At 39.6% G+C, this 14,175-nt stretch overlaps 1 protein-coding gene across 1 annotated transcript in view; it reads right to left on the reverse strand.

Annotated features, from left to right (window-relative positions):
- Kcnh5 (potassium voltage-gated channel subfamily H member 5) overlaps positions 1-8,979 on the reverse strand; it is a 293,603-nt gene extending 284,624 nt beyond the window's left edge. Inside the window, exon 1 of the mRNA XM_078050022.1 lies at positions 8,091-8,979. Coding sequence (XP_077906148.1) covers positions 8,091-8,163 — 73 coding nt within the window. The 5' untranslated portion in view covers positions 8,164-8,979. The remainder of the gene's footprint in view (positions 1-8,090) is intronic.
- Positions 8,980-14,175: the final 5,196 nt, after the last annotated feature.

Raw genomic sequence — 14,175 nt, forward strand, 5'->3', positions numbered from 1 at the left:
AGGGCCGGGGAGTGCCATATTAAATCCTGCAGACACAAAAATATAGATAAAGAAAAAGGCCTCTGGATTTACAAGAATGCTCACTTATAATCTTCTAGGAAGTTTCCACATTAGGAATTAGATATAAATTAGCTGCCACGAGGTATGGAAGGAAATGATGACTTGAAATTAAATGTATTAAACAACAAAATCATAATAATACTAATGACATGGATATGGTGCTTCTTATGTGCCAGATACTATTCCCTGCACTTTGCTCATACTATGTTATGAATCCTCACTCTAACCTGCACCAGCTACATACTATTGTTACTTGTATTACACATGAAGACACCAGGTACAAGTAAAGTAAGTTAGTCACAGTTAGTGAACATCAGCCAGGACTCAAAAGCAGGCCTACCCTAACCAATGTGCATATTGCCTCTTAAGGAGAAACATTATTCTGTCATTGTGTTTATTTTGCATTCTCAGTACTAGATCAATGTCTGGCACACAGTGGGCACTCAATAAAATTTTGTTGCATTAATGAACAATTAGCTATAAAAGACATGAGAGTCAGGCAAAGAGGTGGGAGTTGTTTTCAGGAGACTCACTCTGAAACTATTTAACATCCAATGTAGAATTTCTCTATTTTTACGATGCTGCAAATATATGAAAATAAACACATTGTGCGTCCCTTACCCCAAACAAAAAAGGTGCTGAAGACATCCAGAAAAGCCCACAGAAAAGGCTTCCAGAAGAAAAAAAATCAGGAAAAAGGTTAACATTTCCCCTCAACCCAAGTGGGTTGATCAATTTTTAGTTTAATTCAGCAATTTGAGGCTGGACTGTAAGTGCTTTTACCCAAGGCAAAACTTTCAGAAGATACTTAAGCAGGCAAGGATTGATTCCCAGAGATAAAATTTACCATCAATAACTACTAAATGCAAAGTTGTTAAAAATGTAATCAGAATCTACAAAACTGTAAACAGTTCTGTCTTATATATAAAATAGTCCGGCATTTAAGCCCTTGGAGATTAAAATAAAAATGATTAGAAAATATTTCAGCTTCACATCAAATTGGAATAGGAGACAGCAGTTATATATCATTATAGCTATAAGCTGCTATGATTGTACACTTAAGCTCAGATCTCACATCTCTTCTCTCTCAAAGTCCATAAGACTTTGTGCTTACTGGTCGTATGTCTATGATTGGATCAGACCCAAAAAGAGAAAGAGAAACATTTTCAATAGAATTTCAAATAGCTTTTCAATCATTCTTCCTTTCTAAATTATCTTGCCCATTCGTTTACTTATCTTTCTCCATTTGCAAACTTAACAAATCACAAAACTACCATCAAGATTGTATACCTGTATGTCACTTCATTAGGTAATCATATTCACATATAACCAAAAACTAAAATAATATATGGAATACTTATTTCTATGACAATAATTATCACTGCCTTCACTTGATCAAATATCTTTTAAGACTCAGCCTTTCCAATATTAACTTCTGTGTTATATAAAATAAGAATATTTAAATGATTACTTGTAGTCATTCTTAAATTATGAAAGGTCATGTCAGGTATTGTTAAGCTAAAATATTTAGGGGAACATGCTGAGAATTGTTCTAAAATCCTATTCTATAATTGGAAAATGAATATGTTTTATAAATGTTCATTTCTTCAAGCCCATCAACCCCAATACTCTCCTTGACTTCGGTTTCCACAACAATAAATGCCATGGGTCTCAGGCTTGTTATTCATGTTTATCTGATTTCACAACATATCTCTTTCATTCAAAAAAGCACTCTATGGCATATTTTAACTTTTACCATTAAAACCAACTTTATATGGGACACTTCAAAGCATCTCTTAACATAGTTTCCAACCCTATCAAAAAAAATAAATCCCTAAAATCAAAATTCATTTGCTGGTTGATAGGAATTAATATATTTCCCAATCATATGTCTTTTAGAGTTTAAAAACCTGGAGAACTTTGAAAATAATTTTTTGGCTTTGTATCTTACTTTTAAAATTTGAATGACTTCAAAATACTAGAAAAAATAACATCCCAGGGAAGTAACTATAAATCTGTGAACTATCTTCCAATAAAACTAAAGCATTGCTGGGCGCAGTGGCACATTCCTGTAATCCCAGTGGCTTGGGAGGCTGAGGCAGGAGGATTGAGAGTTCAAAGCCAGCCTCAGCAAAAGTGAGGCACTAAGCAACTCAGTGAGACCCTGTCTCTAAATAAAATACAAAATAGGGCTGGGGATGTGGTTCAGTGGTTGATTGCCCTAAGTTTAATCCCCAGTACCGAAAAAAAAAAGAAAAAAACTAAAGCATTGTTATGAACTGATTCTGCCTCTCAAATTTAATATAAATTATATGAAGACATCTGGTAGAGAAAGAATTTGGTTGAAATAGGAAATATGTCATCATATTCCTGGTAGGGAGCATTATACCTAAGGCATTTTTCTTTATATTTCATATATATTGCCATGACACTTATAATAAAGTTTTATCCACTAAAGTAATAAATGTTCTATTAATCTAAAATATTTGTATTAATATCACATTCCTTTAGTCATATGATGTTGTTTGCCATGCAATAAAGTAAATTTTAATAATTAAAAGAAAGAAGTACCTTACTTCATTGAACTTTTCTGTATTACATTTTAGATATTTTCTTCCAAGAACAACAATTAACTATACTGACTCCCAATTAGATTGTGTGGGGGTGGAGGGAAGGAGGGAGAAAAGGAAAGATACTGACTACTGGTTCACCTGTGCCAGAACCTACAGTGACCTCTTGTGGTACAGGATAACTACAGAACTTGGGTGAATATCACAACCTTTGCAGAGGCTCTATCTGGAGAATGTGGAAGCACTAATTCTCCAACCCAGGAAACGGCTATTCATCACAATGAAAGTAAAGGTAAACATTGACTAAACTAAAGGGTTTCTTCCTGGAAAATCTACTCAGTCCTCATCAATTAAAATAAACAAAATTACTCCCTTCTATTAAAAAATAGTGATTTTACATGGGCTTTTTTAGTAGGTCAGTTAAAAGATGGCTAAGTAAATGGATTTCTTACACATCCTACTTCTGGAAGCAAGCAATAGATAGACAAAGAGGCAGATTTCTAGTGCAGACAACAGTGTCCAGGGGTTAGCAACCATGTAGTCAGCAATGCTCTTCATTCATTACATAATGCAATGTGGGCTGGAAAGCCGGCCACTACCCTCTGGCTTACTTACCAATATAATTTAGGAAGTGGTCAGTATAATTTCAACCTCTTTGCTATTTAAATGTTAAAGTGGTATATATTATAAGACCTGGGTAAACCAATGCTTCAAAAACACTATGTGGTTTTATCAATATTTCCTGAATAGTGTCTTAGATGTTACAGAAAGCCTTTCAAGAAAAAAAATCAAGAACCTTATAACAAAAAATCCATTTGCTTTCCACCATTTATTTTAAAGTGGATGATACTTAAAAGTTATTACCCTTTTGTTTTGTTTTTAAATCACTAATTCTGTTTCCTTTCTTATAGGTTTAAGATCTCGGTTTTTACAAATATCAATTATAGCACAAGAACAATTTTTCTACAAGTAAAAGATGACTGTAAAAAACTGGTCGTGCAACCCAGCTACCTCTAGAACAATGGAAAATTGGGGAGATTGAGCTTCTCCTTTTGAAAGATGAGAGGTTCAGAAAACACTATCTTCTCTGTTTTTTTTTTTCTTTCCTGAATCCTTTTTTCCTCCAACAAGAAAATTACTTCTAATTTTCATAAAACTAGAAAAACATCTAATTTTTCACAGTATTTAAAAATATTGAGAAACGGTCATTGATTTCTAATAAAAAGATGTTAATTTATAGTTAGAATTTTTCAGAATGGAAACCTAGTTTTCTGTCACCCAAGCGAAGCATTTCTGCCTCTTCATTAAGGAATCAAAGACAACATATGACATAATCAGACTGAGGGCTACAATTTTTTTTTTATCTTCTTGATCAAAAGGTCTACCTAAAAGTCCTAAAAACAATTCCTTTCTTTCAGGTATTTAACTTGTAACCACAAGTTTACTGCTCCCTACAGCCCAATTTATACTGATGAATAGCTTGCATAAATAATTAAAATTTACATAAGGGAAGAAATCCTAATTATGTTCCATAGATCTAGTAAGTACATACTTGAGGCAGGGACCTTGTAGGAGGCACTGCTCAGATGTAATGAACTCATACATTGTCCTCAAGCCCTTCCTTCCTAACAATTTCTATTGATCCCACTAACCAAAAATTTATCTAAACTTAACTGTGGTTGATAACATTAATTTTTCAAAATAAGTAGTACAGAGGAATTTGAATGTTCCCAACATAAGAAATGATAAATGCCTGAGGCGACAGATATACCAATTACCCTGATCTGATCATTATACATTGTATACATATATTGAAATGTTACCCTATACCCCATAAATGTGTAATTACTATGTCAATCAAAAATAAAAATATATTAAAAACATTTTAATCTAAACATTTCTATTGCCCCTTATACTTCTCCCCTTTCCAACTTCTGAAGTAAGAATGTGCTCTAATTTGCTAGAATCACATGTAAAGAATTATTATAATTTCTTTTATTTGTCTACAAATGATCTTAACTTGTCTTGAATCTTAAAACTAAAGAGAGGAATTCTCTACTGGTCTTATTTTGAGATTTGGCTACAAAGCATGTGTGTGTGTGGATATCCATCCTACTCAGTGGCTCTCATTATTTTATTTTATAGACTTTGAATCAACAGTAACAACTTGCAATCCTTTTCTGTAACAGAGTCCACTAAATAAAGAAAATAAAAATCCAATCTCAAGAGGTGTAAAATAACAGCAAATAGGCAATAGTTGCTACTTAAGGGAAGGCAATACTACAGTTTTCCTGGGAAATTGCAGCAGAGGAGTTTGAAACTTTATTGGGAAATTCTAAGGTTTAAAAGCTATACTCAAATATGCCATACTTCTGGCTCCTTTGTTCTGCATCATCAAAAAGTTCTCTGATGGATTTCTAACTGACTGAGATTTCTGTTCATTAGCTACCCATGGGCAAAAATAAATGCCTGATGTGTTCTCTCTCTCTCTCTCTCTCTCTCTCTCTCTCTCTCTCTCTCTCTCTCTCTCTCTCTCTCTCTCCTCTCTCTCCTCTCTCTCCTCTCTCTCTTTCCCTTTGTGTATGTGAAAAAGCAGGAGTTAGTTTGCTTCCTGTGTGTCTTGTCTCTGTGTCTGGGTGGATGCCTGTTTATCTATATGTTTCTATGTTGTGTGTGTGTGTGTGTGTGTGTGTGTGTGTTATTTTTTCTATGTTTATCTGACTCTCACTACAAGATCTGATCTTTTCATAAGAAGAAAAGGACATTGTACCAGGAAAAATTAAAAAAGCCTTTCATGGGGGTACAGGTCAATATACAGTACAAGTCTCTGCTCAATTCTTAAACAGATTGGGAACTGGCTCTTTTACTTTCCTTTGTCACCAAAGCTCTGCCAAAATGTCACCTTCAATGTTGTTAAGTTATGGCCTAACAAAATCTTCATTGTGGAAAACAAAACCTGATCCATCTATCAGAACCCTGAAGAAGTGTTCTGTTAATCTCAATTAAACAATCTCATAAAATAAATATTTCAATTTATCTGTCATATCATATAGAAATGACAACTATGGGATACTCCAACATGAATGTGTGGACTAGTACTGTAATTCTGTATTTCTGAAGAATTCCTGTGAAAGAAGTATGGAGACTTTTCAGCACTTATTAAATATAGGTGTGCACATACATTCACGTTTCAAACACATTTCAAATGAAGCTAGGAGTTTCAAGTAGCTATTCAAAGTTAACCATAGGCAATTAGAGGTGGGATTTTAAAATGCCAAAACAGATAAATTTACACTCACACTTAGTATTATCCATGTAAAGAAACATTAAACCGCCAAAACAATTATGAGCATGAAGCATAGAAAAGATAAAATATTCATCTAGTTGGCTGGTAGACGTAAAATGGAGGCAATTGAAGCAGATATTTCTGGACCATATAAGGTAAACCTTAATTTCATGCTATATTTAAAAGCAAAACATTATAAAAACTGGCTCATAATACCAGACTGTATAAGAAGTTTCAACCCAAGATATTATATTAGTAAACTTCAATCAAGGAATTTTCATCTTCATTCTCTCTACCAAGCAGAATTACAGAGTCTGAGTTTTGTTTCCTAAGGCCTTCTCTGGAAAGTCCTCTCACAGACCAAATTATGTGGAGTTGAAATAACCAAGAGGATGAGAAAGCTGAAATAATACTCATACGTCTTAAGCAACTGATTCCAATAACCTTTAAATCCCCCCAATGACTGGTTATTTTAACAGTAACATTCCTTCATATTCTAAATCTATGTATAGTATTAGCACAAGTAAGTAATGTACAAGTTTAGAAATTACATGCCAGTATAAATTTACATTTTACACTGTAAAAATTGAAAATTCATATGAAATCACACTGGAATGCTAAAAATATTATAGGTATTAAAATGTATACAAGACTAGGTTATATTAGTTTATTTTTTCAACCCAATTTTAAGACAGCCTCTCTAGACTTCTATAACACTGAGCATTGACCAAAGTGGAAGAAATAAAGTCACAAACCTCAGATTAAATACCAGTCAGAGATTTAAGGGAAACCTTATGAGACAGATAGTCCCTAAAACAGAGGAAATATTTGCAAGCCTAGTATTAGAGGAGATTCTAATCTAAGAATCAGTATAATCTACGAAGTCAGAAAAAACATCATTGCATTTAATTACTTATTATCATTTAAGTGTGCCTCTGACTTGCCCACTAGGCAGGAGCTTCTTGAAAACAGGAGAAGTGTCTCAATCACTTTTTTTTCCAAAGGACTCAAAGAGTGTTGATTGTATAAGGCACCCAAATACATATTGTTTCAATGAGTGAATGAATAAACAAGGAATTACAGAACTGCATAGAGTATTTCCACTGCTTTGTTCCAAGGTCTACTGTACTCCATATGCAGAACTGTCTTTCTCCTTTTTCTCCTAGCAAGGGGTCTTCAAATAAAATAACAGGCCTCTGAAGGAAAAACTTTACAGAATACTCCATATATGTTGCTTATATGGTTAAAATTATATAAAGGAATTAAAAACAAGTAGAAGATACAGATTTTAGTAAAAATGCAAAGTTTATAATAGGGTCTGAAACGTGAACTATACAGCTATTCCTATCCAGACTATCTTGTAGGAAGTACATTCCTAAGTGATATTTTAAAGACACTTTAAGACAAAACCTTCATATCAGTAGCCAGGTAGGATGGCATTTTTAAAAATCTCTTCTCCAACTGCATTTCAAGCACAGGAGCTACTGCTTCACGTCTACATTTCTCTGCTTAAGCCAAATGAAATGTATCATATAGATCAATGCACAATGAAAAGAATAAAAAAAAAGGAGAAAGAAAGAAACTTTAAACACAGATTTGACCCTAGTAATTCCTTCCCATTTTTCAAGCACTCTTTTTTTAGGTTAAACTGCAACTACTCTCCCTAACACAGGATATCTTTCAGCTGTGCCAATTGTGACCCAAAGCCCTTCCAGAGACTTAAATCTGATTAAGTAGCCACTTTCCTTTCGCAGCCATTCCCAATTCAAAGGAAATCCTTCCTCAGAGATTAACTCTTAAAAATGTGGTCAGTTTCTGCAGGCTACTTGGGAATAAATATGAGAAGAGGATAAACAGAAAGACAACCTTCATTAAAGCGAAATTTCACTTCTATTCTCCGGATGTACCTATACTCTACCCACCCCACCCCCTTCCCTTGCTGGGGCTCTGGACAGGTGGGAGGCGGGGGAGTATGGCTCCCAGGAAGGAGATCAACTAACTTTCTTCAGTCACCTCACTCCCACCCCGCGCCCACCAAAATCGGGTCCGACTAGTAACTGAAACCACCAGGAAAGACTCCCTGCATCCCCCTCCCCCCTTAAGAGAGGGATGGGACGGGGGGCGCGCGTGGGTGGGATGGAAGTGGGGGTGTTCTGAACTGCAACTCTCCTTACCACTGGAGCGCCTGACGATGTTCTCCAAAAATGTGTTCTGCGGTGCCACCAGCCCTCTCTTGCCCCCCGGCATCCTGGGTCTGGAGAGCGGCGGCCAGGATCCGCGGCGGGGGAGGGGGGGAAGCAGGAAGAGAAGGTGGAGGAAGAGGAGGAAAAGGTGGAGGAGATGGATCCGAAAGAAGAGGGGGCGCGGCGGCGGCGGCGGGGTCCCCTGACTGCGTCTCCAGCCCGACCCGGATGAGCAGCTCTGGGGAGGAGGACCAGGCAGTTCATGGTAGTAGCGCTCCCCCGACCGCCGCTGCCCAGACTGTGGCGGTGCCGCACACGGGGCTCGGGAACTGCAGGCTCCGCCGGGCACAGTGCGCCTGCGCCGCCCCCGCTGTCGCTGTCCCGCCGGTGCTGATGCTGAGGCTGCTGCTGAGGCTGCTGCCGCGGCGGCGATCGCCTGGGCGCGGGCTCAGCATTTCTCCCACTGCCCCGCGCCCCGGGGCCAGGGGAGAGAAAGAACAAATTCAAGCCCCTTCTTAGCCCAGATAGAGAACCCTTACTGCGCCTGTCTCTCCGGGTCTCCTAACCCACCCCGCTCGGGCAGCTGGATCACAGCTGCCCTGCGCTGCCCAACTTCTGTTGGGCTGTGCGCCTAGTCGCCGCTCCTCTCTTCGAAGATCGAGGCTAGCGCCCGCTGTCCAATAAACGCTTTAAAGTGGAAGAAGAGAGCGCCAGGGAGGGCAATGAGAACTTGGAGGGGTCACATCTCATTCTCCGGTCGGTATCCTAAGCCACCGCAGCTCCCACGAACGTGGCTCCAGCGGCAGAGGTACCGATGGACTCCCTTACCAGCCTAGGCTGAGCGCGGAGTAGGATCTGACTGGGCGGTGCGCGGGGACGCAGAGCAGCCACCTGACGCTGCTACCGCCCCCCTCCGGGCTTCAGCGCCTGAAGCCTAGACAGAGGAGCTTTCTGCACCCGGTCTACCCCGCAGCCCCGAACTGGAGCCAGATTGAGTCCCAGGGCAGAGCTGGCACCCGGAAGGTCCCTCTGCCCTAGGCTAGGTCTGGCATACTAAAGAGCAAGGATCCTCACAGGGGACCTTCCCCGAAGGCTGCTGAGCGCCAGAGGCGAGCAGCAAGCCTTATCGCCGCGGCAAAGTTGCAGAAAGGGATATCATTTGACGCAAGGAGTAAAGGAAGAGTGTGGATAATCCCCACCAAGCGAGACAGTGGGACAGGTGGCATTTGTGTGGGAAATCAGTGAAGGCTGTGAAGACGAAGCTGCGCAAGACTAGGGCAGGGGCAACCCCCTTTCACCACCGCCGCCACCACCATCATACAGGTTCAGAATCAGTGGAAAGGGTAAAGCGATCCAAAAGCCAGGGATTGCCACGGAGAAGAGAAAATTGCATAAATGCGAATAGAATGGGGAGAAATGGAAAGAAAGTGGGATCGCAAGCCGTGGCACCTTCTTTTAGCTAAGCATTGGTCCTCAAAGCGGTCCGGTCCATACTGGCAACATCAGTATCACTTAAGAACTTGTTAAAAAATGAAAAGTTTGGAGCTTCATCCCAGAGCTAGGCAGCAAGGAACTCTGGGAATGGAGTTTAACCAACTGTTGTTAAGGAGCCTTCTAGTAAACATGTTACACGCTCAAGTTTGAGAAGCCCAGCAAGACTTCCCCTCGGGTGTCTCCACCTGGACCTGTGGACTGTATAGGCAGGGTCAATAAGTGGACCCTGGACACAAAGTGCGCTGGAGTGGAATCAGTGCTTTGTGACAGCAAAGTCTTGGGTGCCAAAAACGAAAGGTTAATTGGATAGATGCGTCCACTTTTGCTGGGTTCAAAATATTAGCGCGAAGTGATCTTGGTCAGGTTGCCAGAAGCAGAAGGCATTTCCTGGGTTGTGGTTGGGGTAACATCTAAGACACCTGCCTTGGGGGGACTTTGTAACTCACCCTTTTACCATCTTCCTCCCCACCTTGCGTGGGCCCACCTTCCTCCTTTACTCCTCCCTCCCTCTCCAGAGCACGCTGGGTAAGGACCAGCGCCAGTGGTCCAGAGATGGCGAAACAGTTAAATGCACAACCAGACTTTAACTTAGGGTCGTTTTTTCCCTCTCCTCTCTGAAATTTCCACCTGCCCAGCCAGATGTTGGGCATCTGAGCAAACCAGAAGGTTGACACGAAGCAAAAAGTGGTTTGTTCTCCTAAGATCCTTGGGGGGGAGGGGGAGAATATATATATATATATATATATATATATATATATATATATATATATATATATATATATATATATATGGAGAGAGAGAGAGAGAGAGAGACACTAGATGTAATAATACTAGACTATTCTAGTTTTCTCCTGAAGCGATGCAGGGAAGGTGAGTGAATCCCCCTACAGCTAGAATGTCTTTTAAATACGTCGGGATGTTTTCAGTTAAATAACAAGAACTCAGTCACAGTTTGGATCCGCTATGTTTAGCTTGCCTCAGGAAAGAGGTTACATCTCCCTCACTGCAGTTTGGTAGGGTGTGCAACAGCCGTAGGGAAACTCAAAACCCACACATCCACCCCAGCCTAAACCACACAGTTGAATTTTTCCCTCTAGTGGGTCTTAAACGACCTGTGTAAAATATCCTAGACTAATCAACCATTCACTGACTGAGATAGTGAACAGACAGGCTTATATTTTTAAAATATACATGTGTATTTTTTCTCACAGATTGCTACCCTAGATTTCTAGCATGGTATGATAATTCTATCATCATCATTAACAGAGAATATTTCAAATCTATATGTTCTTTTGCACATCATCAGCTGCCCACATCTCGCCTCTGGGTATTGATTTAAAATCCCAGCTTCCCAGCATTTCCCATCTAGTATAAATATCCCTGTTCCTAATCATTGCTCTGTGGGTGTATTAGCTCACACTTCCCAAAGAGGAAACTCTTGTGGACTCCATTAAGACACAGTCACACAATTACTGGTAGAACATCCTCCTTTATTTCCATCTACAGATTTAATTACAATGACATTTGTCCTTTCTTCTTTGTCCTTAATAACTGCCCAGCATTGAAACTTTTTGATTATTTTAATATCTGTAAAAAAGCAATTGGTGGTTATAAAGTGTCAAATTATTGGATGACACACTTTTCTTAGTCTTGCAGTTTAAATTTTTCATTTTGTAAAGAAAGAAAGTGAGACACAGAAAGATGAAATGCTTTGTCCTAGATGACTCAGTGCACTGGAGCACTCAGCTAGAGACTACAATCGGGTCTTCTGACCCTGTAGCCAAAGCTCCTTGTAAGTAATAGAAAATAACCTGAATAGTGGATTAGTTTGGCAACAATCATCAACATCCAGCCATCTCTATTGCTAGAACAGCTCCTGAAGCACAAGAAAGGAGAAGCTCCTGGAAACAACTTGCAACAGCTCCCAATCAAAACAGAGTTAAGGAAAATACAGCAGCAGCCGTATGGACTGCCTGACCCTAAGGATTGTGCTGGCAGATTGCAGTGAGGTGCCAATACAGCATTTTAAAAAGTGTTTTGCAAACAGACTCCATATGTTGTGACCAAACCACAGGACTTAACAGGTGAGAGAGGAATTTAAAAGCCTCAATGTCATATAGAGGGCTTCTTTTTGTTTATTTTATTGCAAAAACAATCCATTTTAAAGTGAGATCATGTGCCCTTTTTTTTCTGTCTTGTGGTATGTTAATATATTAACTCTATGAAAACCCAGAGTTCCAATCCCTGGAAGTATTTTTAGACTCTGAAGACAAAACAGAATGAACTGCAATGAGCTGAACTGCAGGTGTGTTCCCCTTTAACAGAAACCAATAGAAAAGTGAAGCTTTAGAAAATTTTTATATTAGGAATTTATGATCTGCAATTTGCTGAATGATTTTTTTATCAAACACTCCTCCTTTGAGGATTTTAAAATATAGAGTAATGGCGAACATACTAATGTTTGCCAATATGCCCCTGCCTTTTCTTCTTCCTTGAAATTAGTTGTGGCCACGCAACTGGTGCTGATCAATGAAAGATGACTGGAGGTGATGGGTGTTACTTCCTGGTACAAGCATAGAAAAGCTATGACTCAGTTTCCCATGCTCCTCTTCCTCTGCCTCAGTGACTAAGGAATGCCAAGCAGTACAAGGAGAACTGCTGCCCATATGAGTTGCCTAGATCAAAATTATTTGACAGTAGCTATAATTATACATCCATTTTCAGAAAATCTGATTTAATGTTTGATCCCTTATGTACAAATGGCCCAACCACTACTCTCTGAGGGAATGATTTTTCTCCTTTTCCCTGCTCTCTTTTTCTAAGTAAATCCAGTACAGAGCCAGGGTGCAATCCAATCGACAGATGCTGAATGGATGACTGGTGGAGGAATGGAAGGAAGGGAAGAAGGAAAAGGTCAGAAGTCACTCTCCAGGGTTGGTCTCAGAAACAGCAGCATCAATCCATTCCACTTCCTTCTCCCCAAACCTCACTTCATGCCTCCCTTCTAGAGCACTAGCAGTGCCATATACAAGCATTGCTTTGTACCTTTGAATGCACAAAGTCCTGCACTTAAACTTACACTTCCACCTCCACACTTTCCTCTCACCCCATACAGGATCTAAGCTGGGAGCAAGCAAAACTAAAGAGGCTCAGCAAAATGGGAGCTCAGCACTTTGACTCTGGACCTAGACTGCCTGGAATTAAATCTCATCTCTGCTACTTACATGACTTAGAACAAGTTATTAAACCTCAATTTCCCCTTCTGAAAAAAATCAACATAAAATCAGCTACTTAATAGGGCTGTTATAAGGATTAAATGAGCTCCTATTTGAAACCCATTAAAATAATATCTGGCATGCAATAAGTACTATATAAGGGTGTGAAAGTAAATATATAAGCCTGTTCTTTCCCTCTACTTGTATTTCAATAAAGGCCCTGTGTAGGTGGTGGTCATTACTAATGTTCATCGATATCCAGCTTCCTTTTCTTCTTCCTTGAAATTAGTCGTGGCCATGCAACTGGTGTTGACCAACGAAAAATGACCAGAGATGATGGGTGTTACTTCCTGGTACAAGCATAGAAAAGCTATGACTCAGTTTCCCATGCTCCTCTTCCTCTGCCTCCCTCAGTGACTAAGGAATGCCAAGCAGTACAAGGAGGACTGCTGCCCATATGAGTGGCAGTAGACATTATATAAGCAGAAAACAAACTTTCATTGTATTAAGACACTGAGATTCTGCAGTTTGTTACTGTCCTATAACATAGCCTATTCTAGCTGATATCGTTTCTGAACTTTATTTGGACATAGGAAATTAGAAGAACAAAAATTTTCTCCTTGACTGACCTCAAGAATCACCTGAGGAGCTGGGGAGTTCAAAAAATCTCAAAGTCCAAGCCATAGTCCAGATCAACCAAAACAGAAGATAAAACACTGACGTCAGTTGTTGTTGTTGTTGTTGTTAAGTTCTCCATGTGGTTTCAATGTGCATCAGGATGGAGGGTCACTATCTAGGACAATGCTCATTCTAGGAGAATCTCTGGGATTTAGATATTGTGCCAAGAACCTCAGCATCCAAGATGGTTATGAAGACTTAGCAAAACCCAACTCTAACATACTCAGTTCTTTCAGCATTTGTAGCTGCTGAGAATCTCAGGAGAGAATCACAAAACCTCCAAGACTGATGAGCCGTAAATTCCAGACCTCCAAACTGAACCAGACCCTTTCCATGCACCCAGTTCTATACTCCTTGATCCACTGCGTCTTTAGTTCTCTGCAGTAGCTTTCTCAGTGCTTGTGTCTCTTCACACTTCAGTTGTCACCCTCTCACCTCCCAATCTCAGAAGATGACTCACAGAGAACAGGTCATGCTGTCAATCCTTAGACTCTTGCCTTTGTTCTTTTTTCCTTCTTTCTTCTGAGCAAATAGGAAGCAACTATGGTCTCTGTCCCTCCACCTCTGCTCTGGATCCTACTTACCTGTACTTCTAGAGAGAACCCACTTTACTGACTGTCTCCTCTTTTCTCTCTTCAACTTTAAATATGCTTTACAAATGCTTTCATTGGGTTGGGGATATAGCTCAG

This window comes from Ictidomys tridecemlineatus, chromosome 5 (genome assembly GCF_052094955.1).
Source record: "Ictidomys tridecemlineatus isolate mIctTri1 chromosome 5, mIctTri1.hap1, whole genome shotgun sequence".
Taxonomy (NCBI): Eukaryota; Metazoa; Chordata; class Mammalia; order Rodentia; family Sciuridae; genus Ictidomys; species Ictidomys tridecemlineatus.